At 32.2% G+C, this 25,646-nt stretch overlaps 1 protein-coding gene across 7 annotated transcripts in view; it reads left to right on the forward strand.

Moving 5' to 3' along the window:
• The first annotated feature begins 204 nt into the window (after positions 1–204).
• Positions 205–25,646, forward strand: part of NCKAP1 (NCK associated protein 1) — a 107,764-nt gene continuing 82,322 nt past the window's right edge. For 4 of the 7 annotated variants that reach the window (XM_051986067.1, XM_051986068.1, XM_051986071.1 and 1 more), the window contains exons 1-3: positions 205–409; positions 19,665–19,682; positions 20,735–20,845. In XM_051986067.1, the coding sequence (XP_051842027.1) occupies positions 302–409; positions 19,665–19,682; positions 20,735–20,845 (237 nt within the window). In that variant the 5' untranslated portion in view covers positions 205–301. The remainder of the gene's footprint in view (positions 410–19,664; positions 19,683–20,734; positions 20,846–25,646) is intronic. The other 3 variants (XM_051986070.1, XM_051986072.1, XM_051986073.1) reach the window with 1 other exon arrangement.

Below are 25,646 nucleotides of genomic sequence, written 5' to 3' on the forward strand. Positions count from 1 at the left end.
TGGCGGCGGCGGCGAGAGCAGCAGCAGCAGCAACAGCAGCAACAGCAGCAGCAGCAGCAGCAGCAGTAGCAGTAGCAGCAGCTCGCACAGCAGCAGCAGCCGCGGCGGCGGCGGCTCCGTGCTTACCGGCCGGCGGGGCTGGGGCGGGCGGGCCATGGGAACACTCTCCTGAGGCGGAGGTTGAGGGCGGGAGGGTAAGGGAGGAAGCCGAGAGCGAGTGAACGGGAGGACACGGAGCGAGGGAGGGAGCGCGGAGGCCGCGGGCCGCTGTCTGGGGAGCAGGGTCGGCGTCGGCACCACCATGTCGCGCTCGGTGCTGCAGCCCAGTCAGCAGAAGCTGGCGGAGAAGCTCACCATCCTCAACGACCGCGGCATCGGCATGCTCACCCGCCTCTACAATATCAAGAAGGTACGGACTGCCGAGGCCCCGGGGCTGCTGCGGGCGGCGGCGGTGGAGGCCGGCAGTAGCCACGGCCGCCGCCGCCGCCGCTCCGGGAGGGCTGGGTTGGGCTGGGCTAGGCCGGGCGGAGGCGAAGGAAGACGGGGAGGTGGAGGGTGGAAGCGTTTCGGGGGAAGGAGGCCTGAAGGACGCATCCAAGGGGAGAAAATCCACTCCTCCCCGCCTCCCCTCCCCAACCTCTAGTCAGGGTTGGGCCCCGGCGCGGCCTAACTGTAGAGTCCCGGGAGCCTCACCTCTGCCGCGGTCCCGGCCCTTGCAGCCTGGGGAAGGAAGCCGCCAGAAGCCATTTCCCCGCTCTCCCTGGGGAGTTGGGATCGGGCTGCGAGAAGGGGCGTCCCTTCCCTCCCCACCCCACTAGCTGCTTCTCTTCCCCAGCGCTGCGGTGGGGGCGGGGTGACCCGGACTGGGCTATGAGCTCGACAGGAAAGGGCTGGAGGGTGGGGATGCTGGGCGAAGATAGGGAAACTTGCTTGTTCTGGAACTGAAGCAACAACTTGAGAAATGGAAGGGCTAGTAAGCAGAAAGGCCCATGGGAAGCCTATCCAACACTACTCGATGTTCCAGTCGTTCTTGCCACTTGGGGAGAAGGTGGGAGGGAAGTAGGATGGAAAAGAAATGGCTCACCGGATGACCCTCACCCATCCTCACCCTGCCAGTCTTTCTTAGGCTGCTAAGTAAATGGCCTTTTAAGAGGGTGTTAACATCTTAGGAAGATTTCATTTTTGAAGGTAGGGAGGAGGGAGAAGTGAGGGTGGAACTAATTTTCTTCCAATACTTAGGAGTTGTGACTCACTAGAACAGGAATAACAACCTTAACTTTGCTTCTCCTGCTGCCTTCCTTTGCCCTCCTATATATATATATATATATATATATACACATATATATTTGGAGAATCATGTATATATATATATATGTATTTTTAAAAGGTCTCTCTTTAAAGTTGACTCTGTCTCCGAAACAAAATCTGCAACTGTTACCTACTATTCTAAATATTCTTTGATCTTTTGAATAGCTGATAACCATTTGTTACCTACTGCTTTGATGTCATCTAAAAGCTCAGGAAAAAGCCTGTAGTTTAATTAAAACAATTTTAAAGCTTCGGGTAGCTTTTTCTTTTAATCCAAAAGGTTATGCTTATATATTTTAGGAGGAAAAAACCCCCCAAATAATGCTTTCTTGTTTTTGGAGACTTAGTCAACTTTGCCAATTTAGGTAGATAATCTGTTCGGACTAAAGCTATTTCGGTTCTTAATATTTGGATTATATGCATACTTGGTTTCTGACAAACAGTAATGTTTGCCTCAAGATTATTTGTTAATTTTAAATACTAAGTAAGACTCTTGTTTTCAAGAATTAATAACGTTAAGATAAACATTTTAACCTGTTTAAATTTTAATTTAAAATAAGTTTGTTATGTATTTCATAATGGAGTTGTTTTAAAAGACTTAAAACTGTTTTTGTTGAAATCGCTTATTTTGGTACGTCCGCTTGTATCTAAAAGCATTCTTCAACACGTATAAAAGAGTTGACTGTCCGTGTAATCTGATGAACCAAGAATTCTTGACTAGGGTTAGGGTTATTGGTGCATCAATAGATTTCAGAAGCTGCATGTACACAGGCTGTGTATTTGAGAGGAAAAAACATCACATCTTTCAATGGAAGTAGTTTCCATTGTACTCTAAAAAATATTATTCTGACAGCTAAAGAGATGTATGATAGAGGAAAAAAGTTAATGAGCAGCAATAAATCTTTGTTCTTGACTTTTTGTTAAAATTTTGTTGAAATTGCACAAGAATTTTTTAAATAAAATGATTAAAATGCTAATTTGTTATAAATTCTTAAAAGTAAATTTAGGTATATTAGAGAAAAGTTAGTAGCATTCATTTTATATTGAACTGAATTTACTGTGGAATCTTGTGTTCATAAGAAACTTGGGTATTGGTTTCAAAATCAGAAGAAATAGCAAGTCTAACATTACTAGAAGGTACTAGACATGTGGTATTGTGGTTAAAGGAAATGGTCTTGATGGTTTCTAAAAGAGGAAGTAAGAGTAGCATTAAAAGTGATTTGACCAATAGAAATTCTTAGTCTTAGAGAAACATTTTTACATTTTAAACTATTCTGTGTAGACTTTGTTACATTTTCTTACTTTCACAAATTAAACATTAGTAAACTAAATTATGGAGTTTTAAGTGCCCCTATTACATTACAAATTTTTGTGACTCATTACTTGCTTATTAAGTACTATTCCATTTACTCCTGAGAAACTATCATGGAAATGATAAAATTCAGAATATATATGATCTAAAAATTTGTGTTTCCATTATGTATTTTGAATTATTACAAAAGGAAATAGTTTAGAGTTTTAGTTTTGTTTTTATTTCATTATCTTCTGTACAAAATTATTGCTTTGAATTGTGCAATGATTACATTTTAGTTTGCTGTCATTAATATCATATATGAGTACTAATATATCATGTTCAATTTTAGCCTTTTAGTCCATAGAACTGCTTACAATTCTCAGCCAACAAGTGGCTGAAATATTCAAAAATTCTTCCAAAATATGAAGAAAATAATTTGCTCACCAATTACTTAACTTTTTTGGTCTCACAGTTTATACTCTTCAAATAAGATTTGTAAAATAGAATTGCAAATAAATTGCTACCACATTCTTTATTGATAAATTTGATAATATTGAACTGAAAAATAGATTTTATAACATATTACAACTAGAAGTCTATTCTGGAATATCATTTCATTAAGGCTGTTGAATTAAAAAATAGTATCAGTAGTAAGATGGACTTTCTTTTATAAATTGTACTAGATATTAAAAGTACGTTTCCCTACATTAACGATGGATGACATTTGATTTCTTAAAAATTTCATCATTTCGAAATGTGAGAAAACTCTTCCACTAAAATCCTAATGTTCTTCTCTTGGAAAATTATTCCAGTAATACATAAGCTCTGTTAAGTCTTATTTTATTAAGAAAGAGATACTTGTCATACAGGCCTACTATTTTGCTGACTATGTCTGGTTATCTGATAATTAATTTAACTAATGTTGAAGAAGCTCATCATCAGAGATATGGCAGCTGGGTGTTGAATTTTTTAGTCATTGCAATGCATTAAGACAAATAAAAGTTGCAGTGACCTTTGGTGGAAGGAATGAAACTACACTGATGTCATTTAAATGTTGTATTAAGTATAAGGAAATAAGAAAGAAGCACAAAATCCCCCTCTTCTTAAAAGAAAAAAAAATACCCCAACCCTAGCATTTATAAAACGGGGCAGAAAAACATGATTTAGCATTTTAACATTTATTCCTTCATTTATTAAAAGGAAATACAGTTATTTGTAGGGTCCTTTCTAGTTCTCAAATTCCATTATTGTTATCTCATTTCATTCTTAAGATTGAACTGAAGCTCATGGAAGTTTGGCATAACTGGCATGTTTTCTCATTGCCAGCCTCATCTCATTTATAAAGTGAGAGAAAATAACATGCCCTGATTTCTTTATAGATTTGTTGTAAGAATGAAATAAGATAGATTTGTGAAAGAAAAAGACTAGAAAATGGAACATCATTTTATAAGTGTAGGAAATTTCTACAAAGGTAGGCCAACCTCTTTCTGCATCTTAAAGGCTTTGAAAATTTCCTAGAATACTGAAAAGTTAAGTAATTTTATTGCCCAGGATCACACATACATAGTTGAATGTATGTGAAAGAGAAAGAGAGAAACTTGAAACCAAGTCTTACTGTCAGCATTTTGTACCCTATATCTTAATCTTACAGCTTTATATGTGAAAACACTTTAAATATTATAGAACACTATTTCAGGCAGTCATTTTGCTGTTTAGGAGTTTGATGAAGTTTAAATCAACTATTGATGCCTGAAAGTGTTGAAACCTGTTTCTCTGAAGCTTTCTTTCTTTCTTAAGGAAAAAATTCAGTGAACTCCCCAAACTACCTAAAGACTTTCATTTTTTAATTTAGTCTCATAGTTTTATTTTTCCCTTATTTTACTATACCATTGTTGTAATCTTTACAGTATTTCCAGTGACAAATAAGGCTAGTTTAACTAAATAGCTATATATTCCGTTTAAGAGTTCATTGGTTGCCTCAGATATTTAGTAAAAAAGGAGTAATATTTCAAGCACTGATGTTCTTGAATGCTTTATAATTATTTAGCTGCAAACCAATCTTTATTATTTGTTTTTTTTTCCTCTGTGATCTTAACTGTAATCCATCCAAAAAGAAAATTAGTAGTTTTATCGTTTTTGAGTACTTTGCTTCCCTAAAGGGAAAAAAAGAACGGCAGCAAAATAAAATTAAATTCTTCATTTCTTATTTAGTATATAAAAAAAAGAAGATGGGTTTGTGCAAGAATAATACAAACTTATAGAAACCAAACCTTATTCTTCCCTTGATACTTTTTTCCTTCTCCTTTGTTTTGGGCAGAGAAGAAGATTGAAAGAAATGAATGTAGATATTTGTAGAGGATATATAGTGTTGTAGTTCTCAGAAGCAAGAATTTTGTTATGACTGCCTTGCTTCTGCCTTTTATGAGCCTATCCCTTCACTACTGGGAAAGTGCTGTGTGCAGGTATAATACTCAAATGAGAATTTCTTGAAGATAGATTCATTTAAATTGTAGAAAAGAATATTTCTTGTTGGATTTGAAAACTGAAACACATTTCATCTAACATCATCTTGTTAAACAAATCCATAATTAATTTTTTTTTTTTTTTGTGCTGAGGCAATTGGGATTAAGTAATTTATCCAGGGTCACACAGCTAGGAAGTGTTAAGTGTTTGAGGCCAGAGTTGAACTCAAGTCCTCCTGACTTCAGGGCTGGTGCTCTATTCACTGCACCACCTAGCTGCCCCTCATAACTAAGTTTTTTAAAAATGTTCTTTTAAAAAAAATAGAGTGTTTTTTTTCCCAATTTATATTGGATAAGTAGGCTAAGTAAAGTAGAATAATAAAGAGGTAATACAGAGGAATGAATAATTCCTATATGTATTATTGATTTTGTTAAATATTTCCTCATGTAAATTTTTTTAACATTCAATTTTTAAAATTTTGGGTTTCAAATTCTCTTCCTCCCACACCTCTGACATCCACTGAGAAGGCAAACAATATATCAGTTATACACGTGAAGTCATACAAAACATTTCTGTATCAGCCATATTATAAAATAAAAATACAAACCTGAAAATTAAGTTTAAAAAGTAAACTTCAATCTTCATTCAGAGATTACTTCATCAATTTTCTTTTTTGGAAATGGGTATCCTTTTTCATCATGGGTACTTTGGAATTGTCTTGGATTAACTTGATCTGTTCACAACTGAGTATCAGCAACTATTTTGATTTGCCCTATTCAGTTTCCAATTTATTTCTATTTTACTTTTACATCATCATATGCATCTATTACCTGTCTACTCATATATCTTCCATCCTAATTTAGACTCTCATCAACTCTCTAGATTATTGCAACATTTTTCTTGATGCACTTGCCTCAAGTATGTCTTCCCCAATCCAATCTAAAACACTCTGATGCCAAGGTGATTTTCCTAAGGAACAGATCTGATCTTGATGTCCTTTTCTTACTAAATACACTCATGACTTCCAAAACCTTTAAGATCCAGTTTAGACCATTTGGCATGTAACAATGCTTTTCTTAATTAACTTGTCACCATTCTATGTTTCAAGCTTTATTATGTGTATTATTCATCCTCATGTACACTACAATGCAGCTAAACTGGCCATTTATCTTCATATTTGATTCTTCATTCTATTTCTATGCCTTTTCTGGGGACTGATTTTCCCTTGCCTAGAGTATACTGCCTCATCACCTGTGCCTAATATAATCCTAGTTTTCTTCAAGGCCTAGCTGCCAGTTCATTCTCTTTTCCCTCTCCCCCACCCCCAAGTTAACTTGTATCTTTTAAAAATGTATCTATTATCTGTATTTTTAGGGCAGATACTGTTACTCTTTTGTCTTCGTATCCTTTGCCTAGTTGTCTGACACATAGTAAGCACTTTAATACTTAATAGATTTATTGAATTTTGCTAATCATAGCCCAGTTATTTCTTATTCTGTTTTCTTTTCCATGTTTTCTTTTGTAAATGATTCCAAAGCACTATTATGCTGAGGGCCTTTTTCTGTATCTCGACATTTAGTGGTTATCACTGGGCCACACAGCTCAGCCATTAGTTATTCTTTACTCTTATTATGTGGTTGGTTATCTCCTTTATTGTTCATATCTTTCTCTAATAATATCCTTATATGATTACTCCTGTGCCATTTTTTTCTTTATTGCATTTGCTCACAACTAACATTGCTTTCTTTAATTATATGGAGACTGATCTAGCAAGAATATTGATATCTAAAGGATGGACCTTGTTTCAGAGAGATGCTTGGGTCTATTAAAAACATGACAAAATTTTCCAAAGATAATACAGTTACTTCTTCCTTTTCATTTTATTGTTCACTCTTACAGTTGACTTATGAACCAATTCTGTGAGTTGTCCATCCAACAAAGCATATATTAATTTGAAGCATTGTCTTTTCAAAGTCATCCAGATTTGCAGTGTTCAGTCATCCTTGACTTGTCTGTCAGTAATAAAGTCTTGTAATTTTTTTTATAACATCTCTCAACTACATTCTTTTTGCTCTCCATTCACACAGCTACTACTCTAGTTTAGGCTTTCTCACTTGGTTATTGAAGTAGCCTTCCAATTGATTTCTCTGCTTCAAACTTTGCTGTACTTTAATATACCCTTTACACAGCTGATAAAAAACTTTCCTCAAGTACAATGTCATCTTCCGACCAAATGAACTCCTATATCTCCCTAGTATCTCTAAGATCAAATATAAAAGCAAATAAAAAAGATTCAATTGAATCTTTTGCTTGTATTACAACCCATCATTTTTTTTTTTTTACCTTTACAGTCTAATTACATTCTTCCAACTTCCACATATTCTACAGTTTACTTGCTGTTCTTGCACATGACACTCTATTTTCCAACTCTGTATCCTTGCCCTAGCTCTTTCCTTTATATTTCCAAACTTTGACTCAGAGAGTTCCTGACTTCTTTTAACACTTAGCTCAAGTGCTAATGCTTTTGATGCCCTTTGCAGCCTCTAGCATCATCCCCTGTAAGGTTACTTTCCACCTTCAAGTCTCTGGACTCTTTCTTGAGCTAACATGTATAGAAGAGCTAACACCCTCCTCACTAGTTTACCCTTGCATTAAAATTGCTATGTATTAAAGAAAAATTTTTATATAACTTGAAGTTATAGAAACAGCAGTAATAATGTACAAAGTGCTTTTACAAGTGCTTATCATGAGCACTGCAATTTTAGATGATTACATATCTTGTGATGTCACTTTTTTTGAAGAAATGATTTTATCATTTCTGTCAACTCCTTTGTTTTGTCAAGAAATCTTTATTTTCTGCTTCCATTTAATGTCTAGTTTTATTTATAGCAAATAGATCTAAATTAATGTGATTTAATTCCCCAATAAGTATGATTACCATATGGAGAACTACTATTAAGAAACGTTAATTTTATCTAGTGTAAACTAATACCTGATCTAAAACTTGCATGAGTATTAGAACTGAATCTTAACCCTCTCTTCTGGCAATCTGGAACTGTCAGTGCTGAAATGAAAGGGGATCTTGAGAGCCATTTTGTATTTTGTTGTTGTTGAGATGAAATGGTCATTACTAAATGGCCAGTCTATTGGTGAAGCCCCTTAATACTGATCTTTAGAAAGTAAACAATTTGATAGTTGCTAGGACTACTGTTCTTGAAACCTTTCCAGCATGGGCTAGAACCTTCCAGAGCTTGTTCTCTACTGGCATAATATTCACGAATCTAAGGCCATCTCTAGACCACAATGAGCATATATAATGTCATTGTTTACAATTATAGCAAGTTATTTTGTATATTGTGATTCTTGAATTAACTAATGATTAGCATAGAGGAAGTTAATGAGGAAATATGGTTTAATTTTAGAAGTAGAATAGCTAATATGTTCAAATAATGCTTTTTTTTGTAAATATTTAAAAAGTAGTTAATAGGAAACTATTTTCTACATGTTAGGCTGTCCCAAAAAACACATTGTCAAAAAAATGAGTATATAAAGTTGAAGGTACTTAAGCATTCTGACCTGATGATTTATACAGGTATTTTGTACATTATTTTTATTACCCTTTTTTTGGGGGGGGAGGAGGTGCTACTTTAATAATAATAATCACAGTAAATAGAATTTCAGTAATTATTTTTAAGGACAAGTGAATATCCTTTTCTAGAATGCTCATTATTTGTGCTAGAAGGACTAAGGAAGGCTATACTTCCTCTATTCAGGATTATGGATACGTGTCATATCAATATACCTACCTTTTTTTTTTTTAGTACTTGAGATTTTTGCCTTTTGTTTATCTCCCCCCCACCTTTTTTTTTTTTTTTTTAGAGACTAGGTCCCCCTTTGTCACCAGACCTGGAAGCACATCAGCCATTAGGGCTCAGTCTACTGCTGATGGAGAGGAAGAGAGAGCTTTTACTGACTCTATTTCAGACTTGTGATGGTTTGCCCTTTCCAAGATAGTTTAGTGGCCAGCTTCCTCAGAGTTCACCATAATAGTGCCAGACTGCTTAGCCCACTGCAAAGCAGAACTCCCAAAGTCAAGTGATCCTTTAGCCTCAGCCGTCCTAGTAAGCAGAGATTAAAGGGGGGTTAACCACCAGTTTCTGATTGTGTGTGTATATAAAACCCCTTTTTCTCTAAGAATGAATCTTGGTTATATTTGAACTTTGTTTCAAAATAAGTTTCCAGGTGCGTTACTGTTTAAAGGATCATGTTTCAGAATGGGAGGGACTTTAGAATACTTCAGATCCACACCTTCATTCTATAGATGAAGAAACTGAGTCACAGAGAGATTAAATCAGTTGCCAGGTTCATAGAGGTAATAAGTTTCTGAAGCAAGATTTGAAATTTAGTCTTTCTAATGTCAAGTCCAGGTCCCTTAAATAAACATTTTGATTTTCAACCCATTTAATTAAAACCAATGGGTGAATTCTTTGCATGTCAGGAAGAAAAGTGAATTAGAGCTTTTTAAATGTACAAATTTAAAGAAGTATCCAGTTATTTTGGAGGAATAGTTTTCCCATTTAGTATTAATTTTTTTATTAGTTTGTGAAGTGTCTGGATACAGAGCCTATTTATCACATTTCAATGGACAAGAGCAAGTATTGATAGTAGCAGCTTCTTTTTAGTCAGGGGAATTTAATAAAATGAAAATTAGCAAGAGAATTTTACAGTATGTATAAATTCAGTTCATGAAAATGTATTCACTTTAAACTAAAAAATATTTCCTAAAATTATTGTTTCTTTTTTTACTTTCAATAGTTTTTCTGAGTATATTTGTGCTTTAAAGTATAAATTGTGTTTATAAATAGGACCAAGCAGTACCAAAGAAAATTAACATAATATCTTTACTAAAAAAAATAGCTTGGAGAAGAAATGGATATAAAACAAAATCAATATTTTTGAACTTGTAGAAAATAAAAAAAATTATTTAAGGAAAAGGAGAAAGAAAATAGGTTCCTTACCAATTACTAATTTTTCTAATTTTAGTATTCAGTATATGATAGGTTTGTGATTCTGATGCAAATCAGAGTTATGCAATGTTTAATGAAAATTTTTTGAAAGTTGTTGAGGGCAAAACAAGCAATCATTTGATTCCTGTTCTGAATATGAAACTTTCCAAATTTAAACCAAACTTAAAGCTTATTTACTTGAATGTAGCACTTATCAAAGTTTGGACTGCTATGTAATAAAATAATAACTCATCTTAGCATCATGATGAGTCATCATGGTAAATTTTAGTGGAAGACTTTAGTTACTGAGGCATGTTAAAATTTGGAATCCTCATCTTTGATATACAGTTTTTATGTAATAAAATATTTCTATTGAATATTTTCAGAATTTGATTTAAAATATAACAATATTTCATATTTTTCATATTTTTGTATTTTAAATCAAATTCTGAAAGTATTCAATAAGAATATTTTACAGTGTAAAAATTGTGTAACAAAGATAGGACCAAATTTTATTATGAAACCATTGCTAAGCGTATATGGGAATTTCTGGTTGATTCTAACTTACTGTAGTTCATATTTCTGTTAGGCAGATAAATATTGTAAAGGGAGGTATTTATTTTAAAAGTATTTTAAGTGGATATCTTTTGTTCTGAAATACCTCTATTTCCCATCACATTGTTCCCCATGAGGCATTTCTTATTTCTAATCAAAAATTAAAAAGAGGAAAAAATAATGAAAATGTAAAAAAAAAAATGTTCATGTCATATCTGTTTTTTGAGAGCCTCCTTAAATTTAATAACAAAGCATTCGATTTAAATGGTTTTTGTTCTTTACATTTACATTGAAATAGTCACTGTATATATTGTTTTTCGGGTCCTGCTTCATATGGCTTTATAAACGATTTCATATTCTTAGAAATATTTCATTACAATGATGTACCAGTTTGTTTAGTCATCTTCAGTCAACAGGTATGTACTTTATTTTTAGTTCTTTGCTACCATAAAAAAAATGCAGTAATATATATTTTTGTGTAAATGAGATCCTTATTTTTGTTATTAACCATGTTGGAGTAGATGTCTAGTAGTAAAATTTCTGGGTCACGTATCCCAGTCACATTCTTTGCAGAATTCCAAATTATTCATTATTTTGTCCATATTTCCATGACCCTTCCCTACAATGTTGGCTTCAATATCTACTTCACAAACAGTATATATAAAACACCTTTTAAGCAATATATGATATCACTGTTTTAGTTTGATTTCCTCATCTATGAAATGGAAATAATAACACCTACCAATAGTTATCTTATATAAAGTGCTTTCTAAAGTGAAACATCTGGATATCACAATGAGTCAGGAAGACCCAAGTTCAAATTTGGCTGCAGATACTTACTGTGTGACATTGAACAATTCACTGTCTGTACCTCAGTTTCTTTATAAAATAGAAATAATAATGATTTCTCAGGATTGTTGTAAGGGTGAAGTGAGTTAACATTTGTAAAACTCTTTGCAAACTTTAAAATGTTTTTTAAATGCTTGTATTATTACAAAGTATGTGTAGGTGTACCTGTGCTCAATCAACACTTTATATAGTGGTTTTCTTTAAAAAAGTTTATTCTGCATAAAATTGAAGAAAAATTTTTAAACTAGTTCAGATAAGCTTTCTATTTATTTTGTGTAAGTGAGTTGGCTTGTGGATTTTAAAAAAAAATTATTCTTTGTGCAATTGCAGGAAAGTTAAATTTACTTTTTAAAAGTGTAATTCAGATGTATTTTTGGTAGCTTAATTAATAATTTTTTTTAAGAGGGTGAGAATTGCTTGTGATTTTTTGTTGGTGTAGGAAAATTCAATTTGGAAACTTTACCAAAGCAGTTTGACATATCCTCTGTTAGTGTTAGAGAATTTTTTGCCTGTGGAATTGGAGAAATTTAATGACTTATCTAGAGTGACATATCTAGTACTGATCACATAATAATCTCTCATAGTTATTTTAATTGTCAAATATACAGTCATTGATTACTAAATCTTAAAAAGCTATTAATAACTGGTATTATTTATTTTATAGTTTTTGTTAAATCTGACTAATGACCTAAAATTTTTCTCCTTGACATCTGACCAGAATTATAATCCTGTGAACCTTAAACTCACAGAGGAGAAATATTTCTTCTCTTTAAAATGCATTCTTTTGATTATTTATTGGTTCCTTTTAATCTTACTATACTTTCAACTTCAGTGTAGGCTTTAACTATAAATTCTGTAATGCAGAGTCTGTTAAAATGCTGTGTATTTTAGCAGAAGTGAATAATAAATGCAGGATGTCCCAAAAAGTCTTAATATAGTTTTAAGCTTTTATAACTTCAGAAATATGTGTTACTGACTTTAAAAAAAAATCATTTGAAAGGTTATTTAAAACTTTAAATTATTTTGTTGTTTCTTATTAAAATTATGTATCTTCCCGGTTAAAAATATGTGTCCATTTTCAGTATAAGATTGTCATTTTCTTTAAAGATGACTTCTCCAAGAAAAAGAAAATGTCTTGAAATATGAATATATTTAATCCATGTGTTGACAGTAAATAAATGCACATTTGATTGGTACTTGAAACCTAAATTCTGAAAGCTTGATTCTGCCATTAGCTAGCTTCAATTTTTTCTGGGCTTCAATCATTTTATTTCCCTGTAAAATGAAAGGATTGAACTACATGAATTCTAAGGCCCTTCCAGCTTTAACATTTTATTCTATAAATATTAGGTCTCAAGGCATTGATACCAAAGAGTTAAAGGCAGCAGCATAACATAATGAGCAGTGTTGGATTTGGAGTATAGAAAAATTGAATTTAAATCCCTTCTTAGAGCCTCCTAGCTTATATGATTCTAAGCAAATTACTTAAACTTTTTGATTTCTGTTTATACATCTTTAAAATGAGTATAAAAACTGTGTCTTCTTGACAGAATTATTGTGAGATTAAATGCAATCTTGTTTGTAAAGTACTTTGCACATTTTTTAAAATGGCTATATAATTGTTATTATTTATTTAAATCTTGGGCCTAGCTGGAAGGGGATCTGTTAAATATCATAGATATAAGCATTAAATTTTTATTCTTTAAGGTTTATAAAAGAGAGATGTATTTTCTCTGTGCAAGTACAAGTATTATCCCTATTTTACAAAAGGAGAAACTGGGTGTTAGAGATATGCTGAGATCATTGGGGTCTGATTAGGAACTATTCTAATTCTGTCCTTACAATATTAGATCTGGAAAAAGCCCTCAATATTCAATCTTCTCATTTTGTAGAGGAAATGGAAGTCCATTTAATAAGAGGTGAGATGAATTTGTTCATGGATAATTAACAGAAGAGTCTAGTACTAGAACATTTAATCTAGTGTTCTCTTGTATACCTCTGTAAAACTGAAACAGTACAGTTTATTGGCATAGCAGTAGATGAACTCATTTCATTTTGATTATTTAAAAAATTCATAGGAAAAAAAAATCCTCTATGTTCCTGGTTCCTATTAATTAGAAGTACTTATTAACATTGACAAAATAACAAGTTTTAGGCATTTTGTTTCCAAATAAACCTATTATTCAATTGAACAACATAGTTTTACAGAGACAGTACTGGTGGTTTCTTCTTAAACTTCATGATTACATTTCATATTTGTAGCAGTCTGCCTTGCAAAAATGGACAAGAGGTAATAAAAATTTAGGTTGAAAAGTCAACACTATTTGGGAGATTAGGAAGTAAGTAATGTATTGGGTTCAGACAGCATGACTCAAGATCAGTAAAGGGAAAGACAAATGAATTAACAAGACAAGTTTTAGTGAACAGGATTTGATTGCTGATCAGAAATCATTTGCTTTATGGCCTAATCTTAGGATCTTTATTAAAATATTATTCATAACTTTTTTGCAAATATTTAGAGCTTGTTTTACTAAGAAAATGGTAGTCATTAACCAAAGAAAATTGTGGAAGACACAGTTTTATAGAGATGAAATAAGCTTTTTTTTTTTTAATATTGATTTTAGTTTTTACAGTGAATTTGAGGTGATGGGGAGACATCTAAGAGAAAATGTCTAAAATATAATTGTAAATGTGAGTTGGAATTCCACTAAGAGAAATTGTATGTTATGTATAGATTTGGGAGGGAATGGATTCCGTTCAATTTAGACTTTGCTTATTGCAGTATCCTTGTTAGTTGTTTGTTTGTTTGTTTGTTTTACCTATTTATTCTTCTGCCTTTTTTTTTTTTATTGTAAAGTATGTATTGTCAAGAGTGCACTTTTCTAATAATTATAATATTATCATGAAGGATGGCACCAGTATTTTTGTTCTCAGCCATGTATTTCCCACACAAAAACCTTTTTGATGTGGGGTTCTTAACCTAGGGTTTATAAACTCAAAAAAAAAAAAAAAAAACAACCTTTTTTGGATAACTACTTCAACATAATTGATTTTGTTTGTAATCCTATATATTTTGTTCATTTTAGAAGCATTTTGATAAAAGGTCCATAAGTTTTATTAGATAGCCAAAGGGGGCTATGATACAAAAAAAATTAAAAAGCTTTGATTTATGATATAGAGAAAACCAGCTTAAATGAGTTGAGTGGGTTGTTAGTCCCCACTGCTATTTTATAGCATATATGAATTGAAAGTTTGATCTAGGGTGTAATTATGAACATTTGTGTTTGAAACAGTAAGTTATTTTCTTAGAACATAATGTTTGAGGATAGTGTACTTAGAATAAGTAAAATTACTCAGAAGTACTGCTTTTGATTATATATCATATGTACACAAATACTATGAATATTATGCATGGATAGTCATCTTGAAAGGCTAAGATGGTTGTCTAAATACAGGTAGACTACTTAGTTTTCACATATCTACTCCAGCAGAAATCTGAAATTCACACCAGATCAAATAATGATCAAGAAATCCAATAAGAAAGCATAATAAATAAGAGTAAAACAGACGCTTGTGGACACTGGGAAAGGAGGATGCCATCACCAGTAAAGACAAACAAAACTGTAGCATCCCTGTATGGTTATAGAATATCGAGGGATATGTGCAGCCTGCAAGAATAGACATCTTTGCTCACTCTTTGAGTGTAGGGTGGTTGGAGATCCACAGAAAGACTGTTGGAATCTCTCAAAAATAGAATGACTAATATGATGCAGTAATGTAAAAGATCAGAGCAACTCTTTCGTCTTTGGCACTCTGCTCTAAGAGGAATTTGAGGGTTTTTGAATATCCATCTCTCTGAACCTCAAAGATCATGGGGAGTGCTGAAGAGGAAAGTCAAACCTCCAGTTTAGGGAAGTCAGTACAGGAAATTGAATGACTCAGGATCAGGCCAAGCAGATATGTCCCATCATCTTACTTAAAAATCCAGCAAGGGTTGGAATCTGGTCCTGAAACAAAGCTCCAGTTCTGGAACTAAAGCTGGAAAGATAAATAACCCAAATGAAAAATTACTGAAGGAGCGGCTCCAGAATCCAGACTAGCAAGAGAAAATAACTCTATAACACCAGCAAAGCAGTGATTGAAAGGGAAAGCAATATATTTACCACAAGGAATACATAGAGGAAATCAAGAATTTAAAAAATATATATTAAATAAAAGTAATTTAGAATAAATAGAAGAGAAAGTAGAAAACCTTACCTAAGTAATAAACTCCCTAAAAATTAGAATAGATTAAACAATTCAGTTATTCCTTGGAAGAAAAATATCAGAACAAAATCAAAAGATAGAAAACAAAATTTTGGATTCATTGGACTCCCTGGAAACAATAATTAAAAAAGAAAGCCTGTACATACATACTATACTTGAAGAAATCATAAATGAAAATAATCTCTTAAAACTATAGGGCAAAGTAAAAATAAAAAGAATCTACCAATCACTTTTTAAAATAAACCCCAAAAAGTTAAGTCTCAGAAATGTAGTAGCCAAAATGGAGACTTTCAACTTAAAATAAAAACATAGAGAAAAAAGGTCTTTCATGTGCCTAGGAACCAATGAGAAATCTGCTATTTGCCAGGGACTGTACGCAATACTTTATAGATGTTATCTCATTTGATTCTCACATAACTTTCTAAGATAGGTACTATTGTCATTCTCATTTTACAATTGTAGAAATTGATGTAGTTTTGCTCAGGAACATAGCTAGGAAGTGTGTCTGAAGTGAAATCTGAACTCATCTTTCTAGCTGCCTTAAATAAAAAGAGAATTATAGAACTAATTAGAATATAGAGCTATTGAATCAAGAATATTTTATCCTTCAAAGCTAAAGATAATCTTAAAGAGATAAAAGTGGAACTTTAATAGATTAGAGAGTGACAAGCATTCTGATGGAAAGGACCAGAGTTGAATAGGAACTTTAAATTGAAACACAAAAGTCCAGAAAAACCTAGAAAGACAAATATTTTAGTAACTGGGGAACTGTATGCTGGTAACATCGAGTTTTATGGAAAGTGGCATGAAATGAAAATTCATAATTGTGTATATAATTTCATTTGTATATGGAAATGCTCTAATTTTTTGCATTTAAACTCAGAATAAAAAAAATTTAAGAAAGTTTCTTTTCAGACTTATTAAGAAATTATTAAGAAAAGCAAACTTTAGTGACATTAAGCAAATTTTCATGTTGATGTTAAAATTTTGTTCTTGCCTAGTCTGTTCAGTGTGAAGCAAGTTCATCAATGTGTTTATCTTTTGTTTAAGACACCTTGGCGATTCAGTGGATAGAATGCTAGGCCTGAAGTAAGGAAGACTGTCTTTCTGAGTTAAATCTGGCCTCAGGCATTTACTGTGTTACCCTGGGCTAGTCATTTAACTAGTCCATTTCCTCCTTTGTAATATGAATTGGAGAAGGAAATGGTAAATACCCTACAAGGGGTCATGAAGAGTTAGACTCAATTGAAAATGAATGAAGAACTAAATAACAAAATCTAATTCTTTATACTCTTTTCTATTAAGCTCTTATGTATTATTATGGGGGATGATGATTTCTGGTTTATCAGATATTTTCATTTTCATGCTCATAGAAGCTTTCGTGACTCCTTGTTTCTAGGATAAAATACAAACTCCTGGCATTTGAAGCCCTTCACAATTTCTCTAGATTCATCATTCCATGCTAATTACACATTATAACCTCTCCTCAGCCTAAACATTAGCTTAAACTGGACTACATGTGCTCAACATTCCATGTCCCCTATCTTTACATTTAAATAGGCTGACACCACCTTACCTGCGCAATGCCTGGAATGTTCTTGCTCAGTTTTTCCTGTCAAAGTCCATAGAAAAGAGGCCCTTAGTGGCCAAATCAAATATATATTTTATCATTAAAATATTAGCTAAATGGTTATTACTAAGTTCTAGGGATGCAAATAAAAGCAAAAACAGGCCCCTCCCCTTTAAAGACCATGTCCTAATGAGGCTAATGTCATTAGCTAGTTACATATGCAGAGTAAAATAGAAAGTAATCTCATTGGAAAAGGTACTAGCAGCTAAGATGGAGTGAGGTGGGATATAAAATAATGATTAAAAAAAGCTTCCAGCAAAAAATGTGGTTTTGAACTGAGTTTTATGCTGAGAGCATTCCAAGCCAAGGGATCAGGCAAAGAGAACTGATATTAAATGTGTAACCAATAGCAAGTAAGTCAGTATAGTTAGATTATAGAGCCTCTAAAGGGGGGAAGTTTAAGTCGATTATAAAGATAGGAAATGGCCAAGTGCTTAGAATGGCAAACAGAAGGCTTTGTATTTGATTTTGAAGGTAATAAGAAGAAACTAGAATTTATTAGGGAGGAGGCATGGATAGATCTTTACTTTAGGAAAATCACTTTTCATTTTGAATGGATAATTTGAGTGGGAAGAGGTAGGGAGACTAGTTAGAACACTATTGAAATAGTCCATATGGTTTAGTGGTGGTGATTTTTGTGGGTGGATATTATATACAGATGTTGTGTCTGTCACACATGTCGATACATTGGACATGTAGAGACAGTGAGGATTTGAGCTGATGTCTAGGTTGGTTGATTGAGTAGATGGATAGTAAATAGAGAGTTTGGAAGAACTGAGAGGTTGGAGTGTGGGAATGGGCTTTTTGAAAATCAAATCTTATTATGTGTTTGAGAAGTCCTAGAGGATATCCTTATCCATCTGTCCACTTATTACTTCACTGGAATATAAACTTCTTTTTGGCAGGGACTGTTCTACTTCTGTCTTTTTATTCTTAGTGTTTGTTACTAAGTAGGTTCTTAATAAATATTGCTGTTTTCTGAGTCCAAATGGAGTAAATCTACATTGTATCATTGTACCACTGTAACATGACGTGAATCAGTCATTTAAAAAAATTGTGCTAGTACATTTAATGTTACTACATTATTTTTAAGTTTTGGAAAAGTGTTTCAAAATCTTGTTCTACCTCAAAGTTGTCATTATGAACATCAGTTATTGGTATCCAGAATGTTCCATATTTGAGTTAATATTACATTGTAGAAAGAATGCTGCACTTAATAGTTTTAGCTTCAAATAGCTTCTCAGTTGCTTACTAGCGTTAATAAGTCATTTATTCTCCTAGAGCATTGGTTTCTCTTTCTGTGAAATGGAGATATTAATATTTGTCCTACCTAGGTCAGAGGATTATTGTGGGAAAAAAGTATTCTGTGAACCTTAAACCATAAAAATGAGAATTATTAAACCAGAGGTGTTAAGAAGTAAGCTCCTTAAAAGAAGGGAATATTTTGTTTTGCCTTTATTCCTTGTGCATTGCAATACCAGACAGTTGGGCACATAGTAAATATTTGTTGAATTGATAGTGTTTTTTCTATGATAACATTCTAAACATTCTATTACTATGTATTTTTTGAGAGTAGGCATCTGTGGCAGCAGGTGTATGAACTTGATAAAATATTTTAAGCTTTTTAGACATACTAAAATATTTTAAAGGAAAATAATTTACATATTTCTAATAATTAAGATAAACTTTGTAATCTCATATCAGCATTGTTAGAAACTTCCAAGTTAGAAATTCCTTGGAACTTTGTTTTGTATGATGATACTAGTTAATCATTTATTTTAACTTGCATCCCAACTTCCATTTGGAAAAATTAGAAATGTTTGCATTTAATTTTATAATTTTGGAATTGGTTTTGAAAGAAAATTAGGTGATGCTTGAACAGAATCTCTTCAGTTTGATGGGAGTGTAAGAAATACCCATAACTGTTTATTTTTGTTCTTGGCTACCGTTCTTTTTAAGGTATGTAAAATTTCACTGATAGTTTCCTATTTTTATAGTTGCATGTAGTATGTTAATTTTCCCCTTACAATATAATTTTATTGGTTTACAGAGGCTTTATAGTAAATTGGCATACTTCTGAGAAAATCCCCATTATTTATGTACACGAAATACATAGCACTAGTAATATAAATGTGTCCTAAAATGTTGGTAATGTAACATACTATATCCTTACAATTATTACTGTCCATGATCTGCACTGCATTAGTTCTCTACTGAAACGTAACGCATGTCATAGTTTGACAATCTTTGTTTATATGTAATTTTCTCTCTTTTTATTACAATGCTTCCCCAGCAAGGACAAGTTTGGAAGGTTTGCAAAGCTTTTCACCTTCCCTCTGCCCGCTTGCCCGCTTTCAGATCAGTTTCATGTTTCATGACTTCTATCTCTGTAATTCACAACATAGCCATAGGAATCAGTGAAGAGAAGGAAAGTTAAATAATACATTTCTTTACATGAAGTTTAGTTATAAAATCTTGGAAAGATTATACCCACTTGATATGCAATAGAAATATAATGTGAGAGACATTAAATATAAGTATAGTTTGTCAAAAATTATCTTTTAAAGAAGATAATTATCAATCCAATTTAGTTACTTTTTAGATAAATTTAAATTACAAAGCATTATGTAAGATTCTCTTTCTAGTTCATGTTGTTTAGAAACACAGTTCTAACACATATTTAGGTTTTTTACCACAGACAATATTGTAGTGCTCATGTGATCAAATAAATAGTAAATATTTGTGTTTTGTCTGTGCTTATCAATTATAAATTAGACAGAATAATTTTGTTAGAAAGGTAGAATAGGTATGACCTATTTATGTGTTCAGAAGAACAGTCAACACTTCAGCATTATAAAGATGATCCTAAGAGCTCCCCACTTCCAAAACTAGCTATACTGATATAAAACTGGTTTAATGAAGGAGAAATATTCTGAAAAGAGAGAAATTTAAACATTGATTGCTTTTATTTTTAATCACATAGAGTACATTAACATCCTAGTACTATACAGATGACATTTAATTTTCTAACAGTTTATTAGCTTCAGATGAAAACAAACCTACCTCAAATAGAAGTAAAATATCTTTTTCTTTTTTTAGGACTGAGCTTTTCCCCTCACTGCTGTTCTGCGCTAACTGCTTTGAAACTTCCCATGCATTTTTTTCAGTAGAAGAACATCTCTGTACTGTCTCCCATTGCATATTTCAGCTGTGACAATCCTTGCACTTTGCCTATTCATTTTATCACCTGCTCACTAAAAAATATATATCTTTCTAGTTTTTGTTTGCAGATTTACTACAATTACTTGTTTTTTAGATGGTAGATATATTTCACATTTTATTTTATTACTGTTTTTGTTGTAGGCATGTGGAGACCCAAAAGCAAAACCATCATATTTAATTGACAAAAACCTGGAATCTGCTGTGAAATTCATAGTCAGAAAATTTCCTGCTGTAGAGACTCGCAACAACAATGTAAGTAACTTAATGCTTTCATAATATTTAATTTTATCTTAGGGGGAAAAACCCCATAGTTGTTTGGTATTTTTTTTTTTAATATTTACCAAATTCGTATTTCTTTTTCATATATGAATCCTCTACTTCTGTACATTTTCAAAAAACAATTTCTCTGAGGCAGAAAAATTATATATATACACTACTTATTTTATGACAGAAATTTTGAGGCAAATTCATACTTAATTTTTTTTTCTTACAAAACTAGAACAGGGAATAAAAATGTAGTAGTCTTTTAGCATCTGGAAATTTTTCATTTTAGCTAAAACCTATTCTACTCTGTTTTTTAATTCATAAATAATTAATAACTTATTTTTGCTAGAAATTTTATGTTTATTTGGAAGATATATTTGTTCCTCTAGTAATTTTAGACTTTACTAGTTTAAAATTAAAAAACCAAAAACTGAAATCATATATTAGGGAAAAAATGTTGAGTTGGAAGGTATCTTTGTTACCTCTTTTTGTTAGATGACACTATTTTCTCAATGTTTTGAAGTATATTCTCATCCAGAATAATATCTGATGATTACTTGTGTGTATATAAGTGTACATGTTTTTCATAAGCTTGATTTTAGTAGATGGGGGTCAGTGTGGTATAATGAATTTTTTTAAAAAACCTGCCCTGAAAGACTTGGTTACACATTCATTCTCTTGACATACTTGGCCAAGTAACCCTACGCAAATTACTTAATTTCTCATTGTTCAGGCAACTCTCAAAGTATAAGTTGCATTGCGGTTGCCCATCTTCATTGATTGGAGTTGTCTTCCAACTTAGTTCCCTATACTGATAAAATTATAAATGGGAGGAAAAAAAGTGAGAAATTTAAAAATCATTTTAAATCATCATTACATGATTACATTTAGCAACAAATGAGAAAGTAATATGGAACTAATGAAAAATGAATTGTAGGATACTTTGTGAAAATCATTTTATTTCAGTGATTTTCCTTTTCATGTTTTTCACATTAAGCTTTGTTGCATTTAAAAATCTTTTCATTTTACTTTGCTTTTTGTTTATTTCCTCATCTTTCAGTTTTTCTTAACTTTCATACTTATACATCTATTCTTGAATTTTGTTCCTCAGTTCAATTTTACTTCAGTTACACCTTACAGTTACAAAATATTTTTTGACCTTCATAGCAACTCTCTGGGGTAAATAGTGCAAAGTAAAATTATATCCTTTTTACAAATGAGGAAATTGAAACTTTGATAACTTGTGTTTCCTAAGATCACATAGCTATGATGTTTCATTATTGGTGCATTGCACCCATTTCTTTCGTCTCTAATTTATTCTCTTATTATAGCTTCCCATTTAATGTAGATTATATCATCTCTTAATTCACTTAGTCTTTGTTCTGGAATGATTATATTTCTATATTAATTTACTTCATTATACTTCATATTTTGCAGTGAAGCTTCACTGATTCAGGGGTAAGGTAGAATCAGTGAAAAGTATGAGTAACATAATACTTTTTAAATATATTTTATTTTATTTTATAATAACTTTATATTGACAGAATCCATGCCAGGGTAATTTTTTTTACAACATTATCCCTTGCACTTGCTTCTATTCCAATTTTTTCCCTCCCTCCCTCCACCCCCTCCCCTAGATGGCAAGCAGTCATATATAGAGTTATATAATACTTTATAAAAATAACTGTATTATTTTCATGTACCTGTAGTAATTGTAGGATTATTATGTGTTTCCTAGAGTAGAAATCCTGTTTTTAATGGATAAATATTATTTATAATTATAACTAAAACTATCAGTCTTAATCCCTGCTAGCCTCTGGTTATAAGTAAGTGCTTTGAAAGTGCTTATTTATACTCTTAATTTGCTGTGCAACCACCTTTTCACAGAAAGTATTATTTAGTGAATTCTTTTGTCCAAATTATGATACATGCTCTATTAATGAGATTTTGCTTTTTCTTTACTCAGTGCTCAGTTTTGCACACAGTCTTTGTATGTGATATTATTGTAGTTGAAGCTTTTCATGAAAAATATCTTTCCCTATTTTTATAGTATTGTTGACAATGACCATATAGCATAATCATTGTTAATAATGTATATGGCTTTGAAATTTACATCTTGAAACAGTTTTGCCTTTAAGCTATTTTTAATAATCAGCAAGCACTTTTATACTTCTATGTTACAGTTTGCTTTAACATCAGGGTTCTTATTCTTTGTGTAGAGGCTAATAAGAGTTAAATTTTTTTTTTTTAAGTCAGGATTTTTTTTGGCATAGGAACAGAATTTCTGTAGCTTTTATCTGCAAATTCCTAGAAAAAGTATCTAACTCCAAAGTAAAACCAAATGTCCATTATTAGACAACAATTTGAGATAGTCTTTAGTATTTTAAGTTGATTATTGGCTGCTTTGTGTCTATGTCCTGAGGAATAAAAGGAATATGTGGATGTATGTATAATCTACCCATATCCATTTATACTAAACTTAAATAATGGTTTATTTTTTAAAAGCTTTTAATTTGGAATTTAAGATTCTGTTAAATCCCAGTAGTCCAATACAAAATAAATTCAAAGAATAGGAGGCTTTATCTATGAATTTTATTTGTTGATAAGGATTGTGGTACAGAAGACCTGTCTGGTACCACTATTGAATCATTTCTGTTAATCACCACAGTTTATTTGTTTCCAAGGACTTGTAGTTTCCAATCACATGCCATACATCATTTTTGTTTGGCCAAATACTGGATAGGTTTATGCATTATATTTGACCTATTTCTGAAAAAATTTGAGTCTCATCACCATTTTCTTGTAATTGCATTTTCTTGTAATGCAAGAAAGGAAACAATTTTTGGTGAAAATTCAGAAGATTGTTGCTTGTGATCTCTGAAACCAAAACTTAAAATAAATGCAGTCTTATTTTCTGTTACTGGAACAATCGTCATTCTTCTTGAGTTTGTGTTTCTTAAAGTTATATATTAAATAAGGTAGCATAGCTAATAAGGGCTTTGAATCTATTTCTGTCTTTAATTTGATCTCTTAAAAAATAGAATTGCTTCCTATTTAATGTGTGTCATATCACTTTTTAATTTTTACTCAGATTTTTCTTGTTTACTGAAGAATTATATTCTACCTATAGTAACTATAGACATTTCAAGGAATGACTTTGAAGAAGTTGGTGTTTCTTTAAGAGCACAAGGGAAATTACACTAGAGTAAAAATATTTTTAGTTATTTAATTTTACTGAAGATTGTGACCATCATCATCCCAACAAGACTTACTTAAACAGCTGTTTGTATTAAAGGCAACATTATTGATCCCAATATGAGTAGGATGACCTTCTTATATTGTTTTTCTAATAGTAGTGATGGACTATGTTCAGCTTCTTACAGTTGTCTTGGGCATTCACATTTAGTGCTTATTCAGTACTGTATGTGTGACTAATGTTACATTTTATTGAAACACTTGATTGAGTTGTAGTTTGAAGAAAGAACTATTTTCTCAGGTTAAAGTTAACTGCCTTATCTATAATGAGACTCAACCCCCTCCCCCATACATACAGACAGACATAAATACATATGACAGACACACATATATTTGAAAACACATATAGATATTAACTAATGATTTTTTTTAAAAATCTAATTCAGTATTCCTTTTCTAGTTCAAATTATCAAGATTTCATTCCTTAGATCTTCAGTATATTCAGGATTGAAAATCATAAGAGTTGCTTAGAATATTGAGCAATTAAGTAAATCACACTTAAATAAGACACACTGTGTAATTAGCATCACACAGCCAGTGTGTTAAAAGCAGTACTTGCCAGATCTCTTATTAGAGTAAGACATGGAAAGAACACTGGCTGTTAAGTTAAAGGATCTAGATTCAAATCCTGGCTCTTCAGCTTATATGCAAAGTTAAATTTTTTTTTTAAGCCAAAAAATGGTATGTTGTTCTATATAAATCAAGTTCTACTTAGAATAGAACTAAAACTAGTATATTCTTTTTGTTATAAGGTGATACCATCTAGAGCTGGAATCAAGGTCTAAAAGACCATCTAGTTAATCCCCATCATTTTACTATTAAGGACATCAAAGCCCAGGAAGGTTAAATGATTTGCCCATGGTTACATAAATTAACAACTCTCAGAGGCAAGATTTAAATTTAAAACCCAAATCCTTTGACTCCCAAGAGTTCTTTTTTATTCTATTACTCTTGTCTTTTTATACATGTCTTCTTGATTCTAAATCCTACTTATAAACTACAGTGTTATGCTGGCTTTATAAGATATCTACATAGATAAATTAAATGTTACATTAAAACATCAATGTATTATAATGTGTTGGAATTTGATGGAAAGGTAGTACTTTCCCCATAGAATGGGGTAACGTTGACACTGTAAAAAAGCCCTTTACTCCATCAAAATTGCCTCTTGTAATAATATTGTAACTGATTTACCAATACTGACTCCAGATTATCACATTCAGGATTAAAAATTGGAGAAGTAGATTCTAGAAGAATTAAAATACCCAGCACAGCCCTGTTAAATCATATTTTTGACATGTAGCAGAATTCTAAAATAAAATCGGGCTGATTCTAGGACAGACATTGCTAATAGAAAGATGTGTCTGTCTACTAAAAGGAGAATTGAAAGGTTAAGAAGATTCAATTTTAGTTTCCTATAGTCAGTATGAAAAAGTGATGGAAAACTTTAATTCCATAGCTGCCTTATTCTAGTTGTAATTTTAGTTCCCTGATTATTGTCTTATAATATATTATGCTATATTATTCCTTTTTA

The sequence above is a fragment of the Antechinus flavipes genome, chromosome 3, assembly GCF_016432865.1.
Source record: "Antechinus flavipes isolate AdamAnt ecotype Samford, QLD, Australia chromosome 3, AdamAnt_v2, whole genome shotgun sequence".
NCBI lineage: Eukaryota > Metazoa > Chordata > Mammalia > Dasyuromorphia > Dasyuridae > Antechinus > Antechinus flavipes.